Source organism: Salvelinus namaycush, chromosome 32 (assembly GCF_016432855.1).
Source record: "Salvelinus namaycush isolate Seneca chromosome 32, SaNama_1.0, whole genome shotgun sequence".
Taxonomy (NCBI): domain Eukaryota; kingdom Metazoa; phylum Chordata; class Actinopteri; order Salmoniformes; family Salmonidae; genus Salvelinus; species Salvelinus namaycush.
The window spans coordinates 9,368,874-9,389,726 of NC_052338.1; the positions used below are offsets into that span (position 1 = coordinate 9,368,874).

Below are 20,853 nucleotides of genomic sequence, written 5' to 3' on the forward strand. Positions count from 1 at the left end.
TGGAAAACGCTGTCTCAGGCGCCGCTCCAGAATCTCCCATAAGTGTTCAATTGGGTTGAGATCTGGTGACTGAGACATACACACACACACCCCCTTTAAACCCCCAATTCTCTTTTGAGACCCCTCTTTCAAAGTTACTGAGATCTCTTCTTCTAGCCATGGCAGCCAAATAATAGGCAACTGGCTATTTTTATACCCTAAGCATGATAGAATGTTAACTGCTTAATTAACTCAGGAACCATACCTGTGTGGAAGTACTTGCTTTCAATATACTTCGTATCCCTCATTTACTCAAGTGTTTGCTTTATTTGGGTAGTTACCTGTACATAAGCACACAAGCAAACACACACTCACTCATGCATGCATACACAGTACTTGCACCTATTAGCTAGTTTGAAAATTTCCCAATGCCTTGCTCTCCAGACTAAAGCAATTCGATTTTTTCAAATGTATAGAGGACAGTTATCTGTATGTTATATTGTACAGTTTCTAGATTATCTTTGAGATTTCCCTTTTCTTTTTTACTCTTAAGTGTTGTGGCACCCCTTGTGTAAGCTGTAAAAATGTATGCACTGTCCCCTGGCTATGACGGTACAACCGTGGAAATGAGCGGTGAATAACGGAGATTTCTGTTTGTACTTGACTGGCAATTATCAAGTTTTGGTGTTTGTCCTTTGTTTGTCTTATTTTGTGGTTATATGTCCTGTATTTTCGGTTGCCCCAATTCTCAAATGGTAGCTGCTACACTAATAAAATAATGGTGGAACATGGGCAGCAGAAGCACTGGGTGTTCCGTTTTATGAGCAAGTACTGTACGTAAGGGAGGTTTTCACTGATATAAGCTAGGTGATAGAGTTGGAGGCCTTGAAGATAAACTGTGCAGTGACAAGGCGTGACATTACAGAGTTATTTTTGACGTTGAATAGCCAACACTCTACCAAACTCCCCAAATATTCCCAATGCATTCCCACTGGTCATTACTCATTGCCAAAGATGACACCTACTGCACTTTTACTCAAATGAAACAGTACCACTACTACAAAGCAATTCATGTCCACAATCAGATCTATTTGAACATTCTATTATTACATATACACTGAGTGTACAAAACATTAGGTACGCCTGCTCTTTCCATGACATAGAGTCTATGTCATAGACTTACCAGGTCACTTGTTAAATCCACTTCAATCAGTGTAGGTGAAATGTCAGAATAATAGTAGAGAGAATGATTTATTTCAGCTTTTATTTCTTTCATCACATTCCCAGTGGGTCAGAAGTTTACATACACTCAATTAGTATTTGGTAGCATTGCCTTTAAATTGTTTAACTTGGGTCAAACGTTTCGGGTAGCCTTCCACAAGCTTCCCACAATAAGTTGGGTTCATTTTGGCCCATTCCTCCTGACAGAGCTTGTGTAACTGAGTCAGGTTTGTAGGCCTCCTTGCTCGCACACACTTTTTCAGTTCTGCCCACAAATGTTCTGTAGGTTTGAGGTCAGGGCTTTGTGATAGCCACTCCAATACCTTGACTTTCTTGTTCTTAAGCCATTTTGCCACAACTTTGGAAGTATGCTTGGGGTCATTGTCCATTTGGAAGACCCATTTGCGACCAAGCTTTAACTTCCTGACTGATGTCTTGAGATGTTGCTTCAATATATCCACATAATTTTCCTGCCTCATGATGCCATCTATTTTGTGAAGTGCACCAGTCCCTCCTGCAGCAAAGCACTCCCACAACATGATGCTGCCACCCCCGTGCTTCACAGCTGGGATGGTGTTCTTCGGCTTGCAAGCCTCCCCCTTTTACCTCCAAACATAACGATGGTCATTATGGCAAAACAGTTTTATTTTTGTTTCATCAGACCAGAGGACATGTCTCCAAAAAGTACTATCTTTGTCCCCATGTGCAGTTGCAAACCGTAGTCTGTTTTTTTTATTGCAGTTTTGGAGCAGTGGCTTCTTCCTTGCTGAGCGGCCTTTCAGGTTATGTCGATATAGGACTCGTTTTACTGTGGATATAGATACTTTTGTACCGGTTTCCTCCAGCATCTTCACAAGGCACTTTTCGCACCAAAGTACGTTAATCTCTAGGAGACACAACGTGTCTCCTTCCTGAGCGGTATGCCGGCTGCGTGGTCCCATGGTGATTATACTTGCATACTATTGTTTGTACAGATGAACGTGGTACCTTCAGGCATTTGGAAATTGCTCCCAATGATGAACAAGACTTGTGGAGTTCTACAAAAAAAAATTGAGGTCTTGGCTGATTTCTTTAGAATTTCCCATGTCAAGCAAAGAGGCACTAAGTGTGAAGGTAGGCCTTGAAATACATCCACAGGTACACCTCCAATTGACTCAAATGTTGTCAATTAGCCTATCATTTTCCAAGCTGTTTAAAGGCACAGTCAACTTAGTGTATGTAAACTTCTGACCCACTGGAATTGTGATACAGTGAATTATAAGTGAGATAATCTGTCTGTAAACAATTGTTGGAAAAATTACTTGTGTCATGCACAAAGTAGATGTCCTAACCGACTTGCCAAAACTATAGTTTGTTAATAAGAAATTTGTGGAGTGGTTGAAAAACGAGTTTTAATGACTCCAACATAAGTGTAAACTTCCGACTTCAACTGTATGTACTGTGTTCCATTTAATTCTGTAGACTTAGTTTTAATATTTAATTCTATCAGATTGATACCATTATGACATAGACCTTCCATTGTTCACTTCAATGTTCATGCAATGTTCCAAGCACACACATTTCCTCAAACTGGTACACATTTCCTTCAGATCCACCATGCTGAGGAGGGGGAGAAAGGTAGGATTTTTAGGTTGTAGAATTATCAAATAAAAAATTGTAGAAAACATTGATATTACAGATAATTCTTAAACTATTATCGTTTATTTATGTACTGCTAATGTAAATACGATAAGCTTGTGTTTACAATGTGTACACATTTCTCACAATACACAGAAGAGAACAAGAATCCCGGCTAAATCTACTGAGGCTCCCAGGTAATGACCTCTATTTCTACCTAACACACACACACAGACAGAGTCCATCTTACCTGGTTATATGGTCAGCTCTTCACAGGGATGCTGTAACACCTCAGGTGGAGATTCCTGTATCAAACCAGGTTTATGATCAGCAAGTCCAAGTGAGGCCAGTGGTGAACCCTGTAGTGACCCTATTGCAAAAGGTAAAAGGTATCCACATTTTGTTATGTTTCAGCCTTATTCTAAAATCGATTTAAAAAAGAATTCTCATCAATCTACACACAATACCCCACTTCTGCAAATGTACAAAAATGTAAAACAGAAATATTGAAATACTCGACATGTTGCTCGGGTGCATCCTGTTTCCATTGATCATCCTTGATGTTTCTACAACTTGATTAGAGTCCACCTGTGGTAAATTCAATTGATTGGTCATGATTTGGAAAGGCACACACCTGTCTATATAAGGTCCCACAGTTGACAGTACATGAGCTCAGAGACGATAGTGTTGAGACACAGATCTGGGGAAGGGTACCAAAACATTTATGCAGCATTGAAGGTCCCCAAGAACACAGTGGCCCCCATCATTCTTAAATGGAGGAAATTTGGAAGCACCAAGACACTTCCTAGAGCTGGCCGCAAAGCCAAACTGAGCAATCGGGGGAGAAGGGTCTTGGTCAAGGAGGTGACCAAGAACCTGATGGTCACTCTGACAGAGCTCCAGATTTCCTCTGTGGAGATGGGAGAACCTTCCAGTTTGACAACCATCTCTGCAGCACTCCACCAATCAGGCCTTTATGGTAGAGTGGCCAGACAGAAGATACTCCTCAGTAAAAGGCACATGACAGCGCGCTTGGAATTTGCCAAAAAGGCACCTAAAGACCTTCAGACCATGAGAAACAAGATTCTCTGGTCTGATGAAACCAAGATTAAACTCTTTGGCCTGAATGCCAAGCATCATGTCTGAAGGAAACCTGGCACCATCCCTACGGTGAAGCATGTTGGTTGCAGCATCATGCTGTGGGGATGTATTTCAGCGGCAGGGACTGGGAAACTAGTCAGGAACGAGGGAAAGATAAACGTAGCAAAGTACAGAGAGATCCTTGATGAAAACCTGCTCCAGAGCACTCAGGACCTCAGACTGGGGTGAAGGTTCACCTTCCAACAGGACAACGACCCTAAGCACACAGCCAAGACAATACAGGAGAGGCTTCGGGACATGTCTCTGAATGTCCTTGAGGGGACCAGCCAGAGCCCGGACTTGAACCCGAGCGAACATCTCTGGAGAGAGCTGAAAATAGCTGTGCAGCGACGCTCCCCATCCAACCTGACAGACCTTGAGAGGATCTGCAGAGAAGAATGGGAGAAACTTCCCAAATACAGGTGTGCCAAGCTTGTAGCATCCTGTCCAAGAAGACTCTAGGATGTAATCGCTGCCAAAGGTGCTTCAATAAAGTACTGAGTAAAGGGTCTGAATACTTATGTGTCACAGCTGTTGAATGAAGTGGACCAAGGTGCAGCGTGGTGACCGTACATTTTCTTTTTATTAGAAATGACGCCGACAAAACAATAAACAATACAAAACAAACCGTGAAGCTTAAGGCTAAGTGCCACAAACAAAGTTAACTTCCCACAAAGACAGGTGGGAAAAAGGGCTACCTAAGTATGGTTCTCAATCAGAGACAACAAAGACAGCTGTCCCTGATTGAGAACCTTACCCGGCCAAAACATAGGAATACAAATAAAGAAACATAGAATACCCACCCCAACTCACACCCTGACCAAACCAAAATAGAGACATAAAAAGGATCTCTAAGGTCAGGGCGTGACATTATGTAAATGTGATATTTCTGTTTTCTTTATATACCTGTTTTTGCTTTGTAATTATGGGGCATTGTGTGTAGATTGAGGAGTGAAAAAAAACGATTTAATCCATTTTAGAATAAGTCTGTAACGTATCGTATTAGGTCATTTAAGAGTCTAATGTGTTACATAAGAATAATAAGTTAAGAGAGTGACATAGGATATTCATTCGTATAGCAATCGACAACAACCATGTACTTTCAAAATCCCTGTCAGTTATTTAATTAATTGCAGCAAGCCGTTGCCAACCCATTTGAAGCTGCTGGGCGACATGGCTACAACGTGGGCAAATTAGAACAAGTAAGCGGCATAACACCCTTCTGGCTCAATGTGGCAGAGAGATTCATCAATGATGTATGCAGGATTACAAGTCTAAAAGGATCCCTGTAGATCTCTCTGATTTCACTTCAATTCAAGATGCTGGCGATCAGAGAGGCTTTAAGCAGTGGGAGGACTACACAACGGACGAGTTTACCTTGATTGTTGGCCGTCTGACTGGGCTCGTCCTCAATAACCTCATGGATAATTTCACGAAGGAGCGCAGGGGGACATCAGTAAGCACGAGTGTCTCACAGACCTGGGTATCAACATGGACGTTTGCAATTTTCTTTGTGGATGGGCGAATTTTGTAGTTAGCATGACCGTAGTAAACGGACAGGAGATCAGTCGCTCTCCGGGACCACTGCCTGTTGGCCAAAGCGCCGTCGACGACCAACGCCATCGCCTGAGAGTGCTCTCACATCCACAAAGAGGTTTAGAGGAGTCCTTGGGGCCCTTAGTCTCCAAGAGCCACTGTGAGGTAGCCAGTAGCACACAGAGATGCCCCAAACTGCAGCAGGGACAGAAAGAGATCACAGGTTTATGGTTCCTTTACCAATTAGTCCCGTACACATTATTATTAGTATGTCCAATTATTAACAGTATGGGTGTTAAGATTTGCAGTTGGGCTAAATATTGCAAATTGTCCTTTCTGGAAGCTCTTTTTTGTCATGCTACTGTTATATTACTACATTAGAAAAATGTGGTATTTTGTGTTGATTGGAAACTGTTGCCCTCAATGTAGTTGCACAATGGCCTAGTGGAATCACTCTTTCACATGTTTTTCAACTAAACAGTAGCCTATGAACACTGTGGACACTGTTGCACATGGACAGCTCCCAGTGCTGAATTGCCAAACTCAGAATGTAGACCTGCTTCAACATTATTGAGCTACTAATTGTAATTCTGGAGCAGGGGAAGGAACTGAACATAAAGAGACATACATCAGTGTGGTGTCTTCTGCTTCACGTTCCTTATCAAGCCACTAGAGCAGGGGTACTCAACTACTATTTGAGAAGGTCCAGTGATACACATTTCCTAGGTGACAAATGTCCGGCGCTGTGGTACAGCATGCTCTCGATGGACGTCCTGTGGACCCTTAGGGGACAGGCTGAATTTCTTCAACCTCCTGAGGTTGCAATACATACTCTTTGCGAGGCATTGGAAAACCTCCCTGGTTTTTGTGGTTGAATCTGTTTGAAATGCACTGCTTGACTGAGGGACCTTACAGATTATTGTATGAACGGGGTACAGAGAAGAGGTAGTCATCCAAAAATCATGTTAAACTCTTATTGCACAGAGTGAGGGAAGTGAGGAAAAAAATCTCAACTTAATCCATTTTAAATCAGGATGTAACACAACAAAATGTGGAAAAAGTCAAGGGGTGTGAATATTTTCTGAAGGGACTGTATACCTGCTATGAATCCAAGTCTCCTGAAATATGGGGCTTTCTCCTTGGACTTCTCCCTGCGCAGGATGTTGTTTCCCATGTGTTTCTGCTACCAAACAGGAGAACTGACGTCCATCCTCCCCTGAGCAACATGAAGACCAAGTGTGAGAAAATAGAATGAAAGTTCCCTTTACCCTACATATAATTATGTTGAGAAACTGTTTTGTATTTTAAACTAATACTAAACATACAGCATATTTACACTGGCCTTGTCATTTCCATAATATGTTCCACACTCCACAAACTGATAATGGTGCAAATGGCCTAGGATATGCCATTGATAGCCTACTGATAGTATGACCGTAGAGGACATTACTTTTTTTACACGCCATAGACATGCATATAAAAGTAGGCCTATTCACACTTCACCCGTCTTCATTGCTTCTTTCGTTGAATTTTCTAAAATTCAATACCTTTTGCACCAATTATGCAGCTGTTCATTTTCCAAACAGCTGGTTGTGAACCTACAACGTTAGTGCTATTTGGTATCCTTCGGACATCTCTAAACTTAAGCCGTACCCTAGCCGTACCCTAGCCGTAACCCTTACCTAACCTTAACCATAACCCTTAACTAACCGTAACCATTTTAAAACATCCGAGTTGGGACGGCCCAAGGATCCCGTTCCTATCAGCCAACCAGCCATTGAGAATCCATTTTGTTCGGTTTTGACAAGATGGTATACAGCTGGTCATATTTGACTTTTCGTAGCAGGTTAGAACTTACGCAGCAGGTTAGGAGAATTAGGTTAATGTTAGGAAATGGGTTGCAAAAATGCAACAAAAAAAACGACTTTTGACGTTTACTTAACAAAAGCTGTATCCCATCTAGCCATTACCCTTTTGTTCTCCCTGACCTATACGGTGTTTTGATTCGTCTGAGGCTATGATGTGTTAAAATTGAAAGTGAAAGAGTTCTCCCCACTAAACGCTGACACAGTTAGCTAACACAGTTTACCTTGACAGCGTTTAACAAAGTAATAGGGATAGAAAAGTAAAGTGCAGTAAGCTGTCTCGCCTTTCATAAGGGGTCTCGGTTTGTGGATTCGTTCGCCCATCTTGATTGAAGATGCTCAATAATTCTCGACCGTGCCAACCTCAAAGCGCTGGTTTTTCCTTCGAAAATACTCGCAGGTGAGTTCATTTTTCTGAGGCCCACATGGTAATTTGAGAAACATTTACTGCAACAACAAAAACATCTTTATAATAATCAGGGCAGTCAACTTTTTAAGAAAGCTTGGAGTGACTTTCATTGCCCTCTGGCACAACCCCTAGACAGGTTTTACAGTTCTAAAGCTAATTCCCTGCAATTCTACGTATTTTGACATGGCTTAGGCCTACTGTATGACCAGGGTGGAAAATAAAATAAAACCACAGGTCAGGTGTATTCAAGATGCTTTGAACATTAAATAAACAGTCAATTGTACAACTTTGTTACTTTGAGATCTTTGGGATTACATTTAAAGTATCCTAATATTTTTTTTTAGGTGGTTTGACACATTATTCAGACAGTAATGAGATGAGGAGACAGGCAAATGGGAGAAACCGTTGGAAGCAGGGACTGTCTGTCCTCAGGTGGAAAGTACGTGACATGTGCCAGGGAGTGTTACCACCACACCAGGGTTCTCCAACTGGCGGGCAAAATTTGGCCCGGGTGTGGTTTTATTTGGCCCCCCAAGTTTTCGGTGCAAAAATAAATAAACATTTGTGTGGAATTTTCATTGTAGGACATAAAAGACTGTAAAAATATCAGGAAATCCTCTCCAAGTTATCTTAATTTAAGAAATCTGTTCCCAAGTATTCCCCGCATAATAGAGAGACACGTGATCGTATACAAATGTAAGCAAGGTTTGAAATTATTATGTTTTAGTCAAACGTATCTGTTTGGGCTTCTTGCTGCCAGTTCGCAGTCTACAAATTATTTGTAATTATTTTCCGGCCCCCTGACCATCCGCTCCAGACAAAAATCGGTCTGAGGCTGCATCTAGTTGTTTATCCCTGCACTACACCAAGGCTCAGCACAGGAAATATTAATATTAATGGTTGATGGCAGTGGGTAACCAAATCATAGATTTCAGTCTCCTTGTCAATAGACTGCTTTCAAGCTAAGGACATACATTTTGTAATTTGGGTGAACTTTCTTTAAAACAGATCTCCAAGAAAATCCTGCTTGCTCTCCAGGAGGGTTCACCACCGCAATCTATGTTTCCCAAGTGCTTTTCAAAATGTTCTTATTATAACAATTAATTTCTCAATCACAAACCTTAAAAAAAAAATCTAATGAATATCACTATTCAGGTGGTTTATCCCTACTAGTTTAAGATCCTTGCCATCATCGTACTCTACATAGACAAAATATAATGTGTTTATGTGTTGTGAGTTCCCCTACCATCTCTGCTTAACATGTGCACAATATTAAAATGTCAAAATATATTTGAGGCCTGGATGCTTATTTGTAGGACTTATTCAAAACTGTCCATGAATGCCTGCAAAAATACATAGCCTCATATACTTCATTTTCAAACACTCAAGTAGGCATATTAGATTTCAAATATGTGATTACACTGGCATAGTTACACATCAGGTCCCCCTACCAAACTTCCCTGCTAAAACATACTGGTCTCTGTCTACTGCCCTATCGTTGTCACAGCCTTAATGCCAATCACCAAACGAGGGGACAAATGCAAGTGTGGATTAAATCGACTTTAGTAAACACTGTCAAACAGATGCATTCTGTAATAGGCACGGGAGTAACGCCTCGATTACACAGATAGCGTTATTGCATTTTGGTACACGAGAAGTACATTTATTTCCAATGGAATGCTGCGTTTTCCTTGCAACATTGTGTTGCAGAGGCAGTTGCGGTGCATTCTGTGTGGTGCATACGTTGGATATATTGAACATATACATAAAACTGTATGCATAGACGGCTTGACAGAAAAGGTAGTAAAAGGTGAATGTTAAACTTTTGTTGCACACATATCCAGATGATGCTGCGTACCATTTAGCGCAATGATGCTGTCGGTGTGATAGAGGCGTAACAGCAACCTCATTTTGTTGGCATTGTACATAAAACAGTGCTACTGTGCTGCTCTCTCCATCCAGCTCCACTCTGCTCTTGATTAATCCTCTTGATCCCTTACATAACTAGACCAATCATCTTCTTCAAAGTGCCGTGGCTCACAGTGCTGTGATAGAACAATGATAGAGGTTCCGCTCGTGATGTTAAATTGCAGGCGCAGATGCTCCGATTTCAAAACGATTTGGAGCACAGTTGAAAAGTCAACGCACTGACTAGGCACTAACTAGTCAGGACGTGACTATAAAAATAAAAGCAGTACTTTTTAATGCGTGAGATATGAGGTGTGGCGTCTGAGCATGAGAAGAGGGTCAAATGTGTCACGCGGCCAATGCGTGAGAGTTGGCAGCTCTGTTTAATAAGATGTTATGTTTGTACCACAGTGTTGTGAAAGATCTCGAGGTCTTGAGATGGATGTGAGGGGCTCGAGTCAAGACCAAATTCATGCACAATTAAAGGGCAACTCCACCACTTTTCAACCTAATTTTCATTATCTCCAGCACAATACAAGTGTCAACCAGAGGAGGCTAGTGGGAGGTGCTATAGGACTACTGGCTCATTGTAATGGCTGGAATGGCATGACTAGAACTGTATCAAACATATCTCAACCACATGTTTGACCCAGTTCCATTTAGTCTATTCCAGACATTACAATGAACCCTTCCTCCTATAGCTTCTCCCACCAGCCGCCTCTGGATTGTCAACATATGTGAAAACGGCACATTTGTACGTTTTGTCTGAAAAAAATATAACGTAAAAAAGTTCTACCCGATGACATCAAAAGTTAAAACGGAGATTCACCATGACGTGGGGAGCAAGAATACCCTCCCTTGGGCTAGAAACTCATTGCAGGTTTTGAAAGTCACTTTTTTACTTTTAACCCTGCCCTGTGATTAGCAATGTTTTAGGACCTTATCTTTTTAACCACATATCATAGAAACGTGTTGTTTTCACATACAGTGACTACCTCATGAAGCTGGTTGAGAGAAGAGTGTGCAAAGCTGTCATCAAGGCAAAGGGTGGATACTTTGAAGAATCTCAAATATAAAATATATTTTGATTTGTTTAACATTTTTTTGGTTACTACATGATTCCATATGTGCTATTTCATAGTTTTGATGTCTTCAAAATTATTCTACAATGTATAAAATATTACAAATAAAGAAAAACCCTTGAATGAGTAGGTGTGTCCAAACTTTTGACTGGTACTGTATGTAGACACTGGTTTTGTGCAGGAGATGAATGAGGTTGAAAAGTGGCGGAATTGTCCTTTAATTACTGTGCCTCTGAAATTGTTAAAGAAACTGATATAAAATGTCATTTATTCTGAATATGACACATTTTTGTAAAATTGTGAACCTACAGACAGATTACTAAGAATATAGCACAGTTTAAAGCAGGTTAATTACTGCAAGCCTACATATTGTTACCATGTAAATGCATAGTTTTAGCAGAGACTGTAGAGGAAGCTTTCCTGAATAATCTCTGCTTTTAGTAGGCTTAGGTATGTCGGTCGGGCTCTAAACTTATGATACCAATATATCTCCTGACATACTATTTTACAGCAGGGAAATTAAGAAGTGCAATTTTTCCACGCTGAATTTTCATAAATTGCCATCCAAACAAGCAATTATCCAATAACTATGCTTCAAGTGTTGATTTCATACTTTGTGACAATAATGGCACATCATGAGAATGGCCGCGAGTGTTCAGATGAGCATGAAATTCCCTATTTTCGTTCAATTTATTGAATATCGGTTATCAGTGGAGTTATCGACCGATATAGCGTTAAAAGGCCAATATCGGCAGATAATATCAGTGAATCGATATATCGGTCTGGCTCTACATAGGCTAACACAATGCCAGTTCCTCTAAATATACCCAACATTGCATAAAAAGTGCTCACTTTGCAGGAATGCTGTGCTGGAAGGGAATTTGTCTGAGCTTGGTTACAGTTCTCCTAAGGCAAGGAAGACTGGAACCACCATCGCTGGCATAGTCTTCAAGGTGAGAATCAGTCATTACACATTTTCCGCTTATTGTGATGTAGCTGTTTCAGGGTTGAGCTCAACACAATCAATACCCTAAGTATGATTATACTTTGGGTTTCCTCCCTCCACAGGATGGGGTGATACTTGGAGCTGACACAAGAGCCACTGATGACATGGTGGTAGCTGACAAGAATTGCATGAAGATCCACTACATTGCACCTAACATTTAGTAAGTGCCACAAAGAATACACCTCGTACAGTATAATAGTGTAGCTTGTGTAACCCCTATGTAGATCAGCATCAGCCCCTGCACAATGGTAGGCACAGACTGGGGCTTTTGTTGAAGTCTATTTGAGCCACCATGCTTCACCCACTAATCTCCATTTTTATTGTAGCTGTTGTGGAGCAGGTGTGGCTGCAGACGCAGAAGTCACCACTCAGATGATGTCATCCAATATGGAGCTGCACTCACTCAGCACAGGACGCCCTCCCCTTGTTGTCACGGTTACCCGACAACTGAAACAGATGCTCTTTAGGTGAGCGAGAGCATGAATGAGTCTGTGACGATGGGAAAATAAGACCACTACAGTGGCCACTCACATAACACGGTTTGAATGCTGACAATCCAGTTACTTTCCAGACCATAATATAAAATAACAGACACAGCAGTGCCTTCGTCAATGATAGCACATCCCTCATTTGATTACAACAACCAGTTTTTATCAAGAACATTTTGATGATGCTGTTACATTGTAGCGCTCTACACCTGAATTGTGACTTCCGCTCCAGGTACCAGGGACATATTGGCTCCTCTCTGATTGTTGGAGGTGTGGATGTGACTGGCGCTCACCTCTACAGCATCTACCCACACGGCTCCTACGACAAACTACCATTCCTTACCATGGGTATGCTCTCCATTAGTTTATCTAGTCAATTCTTGACTCTGTCATTTATGGAGATTTTTTTTTTACACCATCTGTCCGTGTTTCAGTTCATCAAAATCACATAGTGTTGTCTGTATTGTTTCTCTTTGGTAATCGTCTATTGCCATCAAATAATTAATCTGGGCCGTGTGAAGAGCTTTTAATGGTATGAAGTTGTATTGAATATTGAAACATTAGATAAGGTAACATTACTGCCGTTGTTTTTGCAGGTTCAGGAGCAGGTGCAGCTATTTCAATATTTGAGGACAGATACAGACCAAACATGGAGGTGAGATGCAGTTATTCTCATTGAACAGTTGTTCATTTCATAAAATGTATTGCTCACCTGTCTTAACTGTCTATCTTGCTCAGCTGGACGAGGCTAAAAAGCTGGTGCGGGATGCCATTGCTGCTGGGATTTTCTGTGACCTGGGCTCTGGCAGCAACGTGGACCTGTGTGTCATCACCCAGGCAGGGGTTCAGTACCTTAGGGGCTATGACCAGCCTGTCCAGAAGGGGAAAAAGTGAGCTATACAAGTTTCTACTGGGCTACAACCAACAACATTTTGTGAATATTACTTGATTATTCATAACGGGAATTTACAATATACTCTCTCTCTTTCCTTTCTCTGTCTGTTTCCAGAGAAGGACAGTACAAGTACAAGCCTGGCACCACTGCAGTTTTGACAAAGACTGTCACACTCCTGCCTCTGGATGTTGTTGATGAATCAATTCAGCTCATGGACACTCAGTGAAATGTATGCTGCAGCAGGAATCATCAAACACACTTGTGAATTCCAACACTCATTAGCAAAAGTATCTACTTTAATAATAAATACCTAGATGAACTTGTGAATTGATAATGGCATTGGGTTTTGCATAGCTTATTACACATACTTGGCAGATTTTTTAATTAAATAATTTACTTTCAAAACAGTATTGCAGTGTATGAAACATTAAAAGGCAATAAAATATTTCTTACATGCGATAATGGCATTAAGTATCAGCAACAATCATTGGTAATTTGCATTGCGATCGCCTTACTGGTACTTAATACCAAAATACAATGAATGCATTTAGACATTTCTATTAGACCTACATGTATTAGCAGGTTCTACAAGAACATGCATGCAATAGTACATCACTGAGTACGGTTCCATGCACACAATAATGTGACTATTGTAGCTAGTCAGATTAATGTAATAGTTTGATTGAAACGTTCACATGCTTTGCAAGACGAACGATTTGGACACGTTTGAAATCAGGCTAGCTGACGGAACTCTGATAAATGCGAAAAAATTGCCAATCAAAATAAACGTTCTACAATGTTATTCTACCATGTTATTTTTGGGAAGAATATTTGATTCTGAGTTCGGACATATAAAGTTTTAATGTGAAAACTACTTCTAAATGCCGATTTATGCAGAGGAGTTTAAAAAAAAATATATATATTCTTTTTTTGGTTTTTGCTCAATTTGATTGGGTGGGCCTGGCAGTGCCTGGCTCCCCAGTGGGCCCACCCATGCCTTCACCCCTGCTTAGAATTCGTTTTCACATATATCCTATATATGTCCAAACTCCGAATCAAATATGCTTCCCAAAAATAAAGTGGTAGAATGTTTATTTTGATTGGCGATTTTCTGCATTTATTAGTTCCATCATGTAGCCTGATTTCAGATGTGTCCATGTAAACAGGATTATTAGGGAAATCGTTCTTCTTACAAAGCATGTAAACGTTTTCAACAAACTATTATATTAATCTGACTATCCACAATAATCACATTATTGTGTGCATGTAACCGCACGCACTGTGATAACCCCCCACCCCAAACCATACACACACCTGAATCTAATAATGTTGGATATTTCTGTCTCTATCATTTGTATTACTAGAGTTATTACTGCTAGATATGCTGTTAGATATGGTGGGTTCTTTGAACCCGATTTATGCTTGATCTGGCAATGTGTACCCGAAGCCCCATATGGAGGATGTGACACGCAGTTGCGGAACCTCGGGAAGCTTGCATAGGCCAAATCAAGCTCCATACCACATCGTCATTGCTTCCCCCCAAAAAACGTTTACAATGCAGAGGGCTCTGTATAGCTCCGCATTGACATAACTGGTGTATGGCTCTGCGCTGCTGAGCGAAGCTCAAGAAGTATGAATGCCCTGACTTCTGTAGAGGCCCGGATCGCAGTAAATGCTGTATAGCCAAAACAGACAGCAAAGTGACCATACATTCGTTTACCTCATGGAAAAGCAGATGCTCGATATGACGGATGATTACTTGTCCACTAAACGAACAGCTTTACTTTCTCCAACACCGCCCATTGGAGTAACGGTAAACAGGGCGTTTTTACAAGCCCATCATGAATCTCATTGGCTCTGTAAAGAAAAGGACACCAAAGAGCGTCGTTTGAATGTTGAGCTTGTCTTTGTGTCACGGAAAATATGAGTGGCAAAAAGTTCTTCGCATAATATTTTGTATCGGCTGGTAAGTGTGTAATTTTTGCACGTTATAAAGTTATGATAGTTCTGCATTGTTTTTGTTGTTAGATATGGCATGCGTGCTCAATATAACGTTAGCTACCTAATTGAGTAAGTTAGATGTCCAACGCTTTCTGAAGACCTATCGCTAGCTTTCTTTCCTCCCTTAAATGAATTTGTCAGTTAGCTAGCTAACTTTTGTTATTCTTGATTTGCCAAGTTCTTTGCTTTCATACCGATGCCCGTTTACTAGTTAGCTTGTTGTGTGGCCAGTTCGCTAGTTATCTGCTATCTTTGAGTGAATGTTGTTTTGCATTGTTTCCAGGTTTCCCCCAGCAAAACAACATTTACTCAAAGGTAGCATGTGTCACTGAGGGGGTTCGATTAATCTGGCCTGTGGGTACACCGGACTATGGCCCATCACGTTATCGAGCGAAAATTGGGGGGAGAAAGTAGTAGGGGGTTGCAGTCTCATAGAACAGTAATCTGCACCTCTGTCATTTTGTCAACAAGGCAGCATGGTGCATCGTCCAGACGCCTCCATTTTTGTGTGCGCAATTTTAGTATTTGTAAGAATTTCCTGCAATTCTCAGAATTTCTCCATGGAGCTCTATTCCAGGGATTCTGCCATGTAGCTGAGGCAACATTTAGCAGTTGCAAAGAATTTCCTGCAATTCTATGCATTTTTCCATGGCTAATGCTGTGTTCTTTTGCTCCAAACTTAATAAATAAATTCAATACTGTTCAATTCATTGGTTTGGAATTTAATTCCCTTGACCGTTTGGCTTTTATTTTTTTGTATTTGTTATTTCTCAAAGATGATAGTAATTTTTTTTTTTTTTTATTAAAAAAATATTGTGTATTATCTTTTCTACATACATTGAACAAAAATAAACATGTAAAGTGTTGGTCCCAAGTTTCAGGACCTAAAATAAAATCTTAAACTTTCCATATGCACAAAACTTATTTTTCTCAAATTTAAAAGCCAATTTTAAAATGTGCATTTTCTAACACAATGTCACAGATGTTTCAAGTTGAGGGAGTGTGCAATTGTCATGCTGACTGCAGGAATGTCCACCAGAGCTGTTACGGGGGTATTGACTGTAATAAAGCCCTTTTGTCGGGAAAAACTCATTCTGATTGGGTGGGCCTGGCTAATTAATTAATTAAAATTAATTGATTACTGTAAGTCAGTAAAATCTTTGAAATTGTTGCATTTATATTTTTGTTCCAAGTACTTTATATTTGGTTTTAGTTGTTTTAAGTTTACACTGAAAGCGTTTTTCCATCCCGAAAACTATTTTTTTTATTGGGAAGGCAGATAGAAAACCTTTATCAAATCAATTACTTTTTGCATGTGAAATCCTACTCATTACTACAAGTGCTTATGTAACTTTTAGTTTTGCGCTGACTTCGCCGTCAGCAGAGCGGGGCACCTGGCTCACTTCAAATCGAATGCGATCAACTTTCAGCCAGTGCAAAACACACCTACACTTGCGCCCGCCCAAGATTAATCGAAACCCCTCACTCATTCCATGGAGGGCCGAGTGTCTGCAGGTTTTCACTCCTCCCTTGTACCTGATTAATCAATTTATCATTAATTAGTTAGGAACTCCCCTCACCTGGTTGTCTAAGTCTTAATTGGATACAATTTTGAAAGGAAATAACAAAAACCAGCAGACACTCAGGCCCTCCATGGAATGAGTTTGACACCCTTGTCATAAAGACATATCAATTATGCTTTTTATTTTTTATCTAGTTTGAGTTCAACCCTTTTTACTTATTGGCTTACAGGTCAGGTGTGATGATGACATGCAAGATTAATGATGAAGTCCAAGAACTTATATGGTCAATACTGGATCAAGTCACTAAATGCATAATTTCTCCATATTCTCTTCGCCATCAGGCAACAGTGTGGCTTTAACGCAGTGTTGTGAACTAGTATTGGAGGATGCCTCGTCGCGAACCTGACAGCTCTTCTGCAAGCCGGCGCAAGGGTGCAACACCCAAGCGTCGGCCTCCAGCCCCAACCGCGCCTGCTTCAACATCACCGGCAGCACGGCTGAGCGGACCATCAGGTGAGGAAGATAGGGAGGAGGGGAAATGTGGGTTGACTCATGCCTTCTCAATCCTGACACTGAAGCAAACTTTTTGTTTAGCTATGTATGTAACCACTAGTTGAAAGTGTTGCAATTAATAAATTATGTATTATTATTATTATTATTATAATAATAATAATAAGGTTCTCATTGTTTTAAAGATGATTTGGATCTCTCTATCCCCTGCAGGTCCAGCTCCCTCCATGCAAAAGAAGAGGAGGTTTCGCCCTGGCACCCGAGCTCTGATGGAAATTCGCAAGTACCAGAAGAGCACTGACTTGCTTTTGCGCAAGGGACCGTTTGTGCGCCTGGTACAATACCACTGGCTTTGTTGCCTCACTGTCTTGCATCGTAGAGGTTGATTAGCACATGGCTCCTGTGGACCGATTTACAACCACCATTTTTGTCTATAGGCACCTTACATTCTTAGATGGATGCTGCCACTCTTTAACAATACATTATTTGTTGTTGATGATACATAGTTAATCCTGTAAAGCCCTGTGAACTCTGCTGTGTATGTGGGTAAATCAGTCTCTCTGGGATTTTGCGATTCCATATTTCTTTGCAAAATTGACAATTCCCCACGTATTATGCGAGAGCTTGCATATTTGACCTATCACGGCACTATTACTGCATACAATAGTCAAATCATCTCAATATTATCACATAAAAATGACCAATCACGCACTTCAAAAAAGGGGCTTGCTATTTAGACCAATGAAGACACACGTCAGAATTGCTGCAGCAAAATCAAACATTTTTCCATATATATATATATATATATATATATACACTGCTCAAAAAAATAAAGGGAACACTTAAACAACACAATGTAACTCCAAGTCAATCACACTTCTGTGAAATCAAACTGTCCAATTAGGAAGCAACACTGATTGACAATAAATTTCACATGCTGTTGTGCAAATGGAATAGACAAAAGGTGGAAATTATAGGCAATTAGCAAGGCACCCCCAAAAAAGGAGTGATTCTGCAGGTGGTGACCACAGACAACTTCTCAGTTCCTATGCTTCCTGGCTGATGTTTTGGTCACTTTTGAATGCTGGCGGTGCTCTCACTCTAGTGGTAGCATGAGACGGAGTCTACAACCCACACAAGTGGCTCAGGTAGTGCAGTTCATCCATGATGGCACATCAATGCGAGCTGTGGCAAAAAGGTTTGCTGTGTCTGTCAGCGTAGTGTCCAGAGCATGGAGGCGCTACCAGGAGACAGGCCAGTACATCAGGAGACGTGGAGGAGGCCGTAGGAGGGCAACAACCCAGCAGCAGGACCGCTACCTCCGCCTTTGTGCCAGGAGGTGCACTGCCAGAGCCCTGCAAAATGACCTCCAGCAGGCCACAAATGTGCATATGTCTGCTCAAACGGTCAGAAACAGACTCCATGAGGGTGGTATTAGGGCCCGACGTCCACAGGTGGGGGTTGTGCTTACAGCCCAGCACCGTGCAGGACGTTTGGCATTTGCCAGAGAACACCAAGATTGGCAAATTCGCCACTGGCGCCCTGTGCTCTTCACAGATGAAAGCAGGTTCACACTGAGCACATGTGACAGACGTGACAGAGTCTGGAGACGCCGTGGAGAACGTTCTGCTGCCTGCAACATCCTCCAGCATGACCGGTTTGGCGGTGGGTCAGTCATGGTGTGGGGTGGCATTTCTTTGTGGGGCCGCACAGCCCTCGATGTGCTCGCCAGAGGTAGCCTGACTGCCATTAGGTACCGAGATGAGATTCTCAGACCCCTTGTGAGACCATATGCTGACACATGCACATTTGTGGCCTGCTGGAGGTCATTTTGCAGGGCTCTGGCAGTGCACCTCCTTGCACAAAGGCGGAGGTAGCGGTCCTGCTGCTGGGTTGTTGCCCTCCTACGGCCTCCTCCACGTCTCCTGATGTACTGGCCTGTCTCCTGGTAGCGCCTCCATGCTCTGGACACTACGCTGACAGACACAGCAAACCTTTTTGCCACAGCTCGCATTGATGTGCCATCCTGGATGAACTGCACTACCTGAGCCACTTGTGTGGGTTGTAGACTCCGTCTCATGCTACCACTAGAGTGAGAGCACCGCCAGCATTCAAAAGTGACCAAAACATCAGCCAGGAAGCATAGTAATGCAACTGAGAAGTGGTCTGTGGTCACCACCTGCAGAATCACTCCTTTTTGGGGGGTGTCTTGCTAATTGCCTATAATTTCCACCTTTTGTCTATTCCATTTGCACAACAGCATGTGAAATTTATTGTCAATCAGTGTTGCTTCCTAATTGGACAGTTTGATTTCATAGAAGTGTGATTGACTTGGAGTTACATTGTGTTGTTTAAGTGTTCCCTTTATTTTTTTGAGCAGTGTGTATATATATATATATATATATATATACTGCAAAATCCTGGTGGGACTGGCAAGCTGGTGGTGTCTTAGTTTGGAATAAATAAAAGAAAGATTAACTAAGAGGCTTGTATTTTAGACTTAAAGTTGATACCCCAAGTTAATATAACCTATTAGTGATTATTTATCTTTAGCGAATTTCAAGGTTGTTTACTCAGGTTGTTTACTCAGGTTCGGGAGGTGTGCCAGACTTATAGCAGGGACTTCATGAGATGGCAGGTGTATGCTCTTCTGGCGTTGCAGGAGGTAGGTTGGTTCCCACTCCTGTGCTTATTTGAAGAACTGTTATATCAATACTCTAAACCCTTCTCTTACAGTTTTAAAATGTTTGATTATAATAACATCATAGTACACTTATTTTGAAAGGTTTTATTTACAAATCTGCAATAAAAAAAATGGTATCCCTGTTGTCAATATGAACGTTTCCTGGTCATCATTTTTTGACACCATTCTTTCTCTTCCAGGCTGCAGAGGCTTTCCTCGTTTTACTGTTTTCCGACGCCTACCTGTGTACCATCCACGCCAAGCGTGTAACGCTGTTCCCCCGTGACATTCAACTTGCCCGGCGAATTCGAGGAGTGGATAATCTCTGAGAACACTCAGATGAGCCATTGAGGAGCGAGCAATGTGTCTTGGAGTGGGCCTGTTATAGCCTCTTTTTAATATATATTGTTTTAAACCACTGACCATGGACTATGGGGTGCTGGGGACCTCTAACAATGCTATGTTTTGATGCAAAGCATCAGTGGATCTAATTTGCCCCAAATACACATGCATTATGTTCATGCCAGTTATAAACTCAGTATATTCTATAACAAAATGCTCACCCAGGCAAGGACTGTTGACCAATGTTTTGATTTTAGAAAAAAGTGTTTTTGTACATTGATGGAAAAACATTGTTGGGTATACTGCTTTAGTTCATCTGTGTTTTGGGCCCTCATGCCACCTAAAACAAGTTAGTATAGTGGTCAAATATGAGATTTACTGTAAATAATGTTGGATTTTAATAAATGTTTTTATTCAGTAGGAAAAACAATTAGAAATGCCTCACATTTGTATACCTGTTCCCATACAGCTGTTGTAGGATTACAGATCCATACTTAGAAAATGGAAATTCATCTTATATTTCATGCCCAAATTTAACATGCATCTATGGTGTTTGTGTGCATGTGGTTTTATCCATTGCCTTTGTCTCATTGTATTTTCAGCCTATGGTGTGGTGTTCCCAGATGCCCCTTTTGGCTCTTTTTTTTT

General features: G+C 41.2%; 2 protein-coding genes across 2 annotated transcripts; both read left to right on the forward strand.

Moving 5' to 3' along the window:
* The first annotated feature begins 7,512 nt into the window (after positions 1-7,512).
* LOC120027124 (proteasome subunit beta type-7-like) lies at positions 7,513-13,613 on the forward strand. The gene is made up of 8 exons (XM_038971969.1): positions 7,513-7,758; positions 11,617-11,710; positions 11,826-11,923; positions 12,090-12,230; positions 12,484-12,599; positions 12,848-12,906; positions 12,990-13,141; positions 13,261-13,613. The coding sequence occupies exons 1-8, from the start codon at positions 7,694-7,696 to the stop codon at positions 13,370-13,372; spliced, it is 837 nt and encodes a 278-aa protein (XP_038827897.1). The 5' UTR covers positions 7,513-7,693; the 3' UTR covers positions 13,373-13,613.
* Positions 13,614-14,996: 1,383 nt separating this feature from the next.
* LOC120027192 (histone H3-like centromeric protein A) lies at positions 14,997-20,656 on the forward strand. Its single transcript, XM_038972079.1, has 5 exons — positions 14,997-15,112; positions 17,012-17,183; positions 17,394-17,515; positions 19,771-19,845; positions 20,064-20,656. Exons 2-5 carry the CDS (start codon positions 17,057-17,059, stop codon positions 20,190-20,192), a joined length of 453 nt encoding a protein of 150 aa, XP_038828007.1. The 5' UTR covers positions 14,997-15,112; positions 17,012-17,056; the 3' UTR covers positions 20,193-20,656.
* The last annotated feature ends 197 nt before the right edge of the window (positions 20,657-20,853 follow it).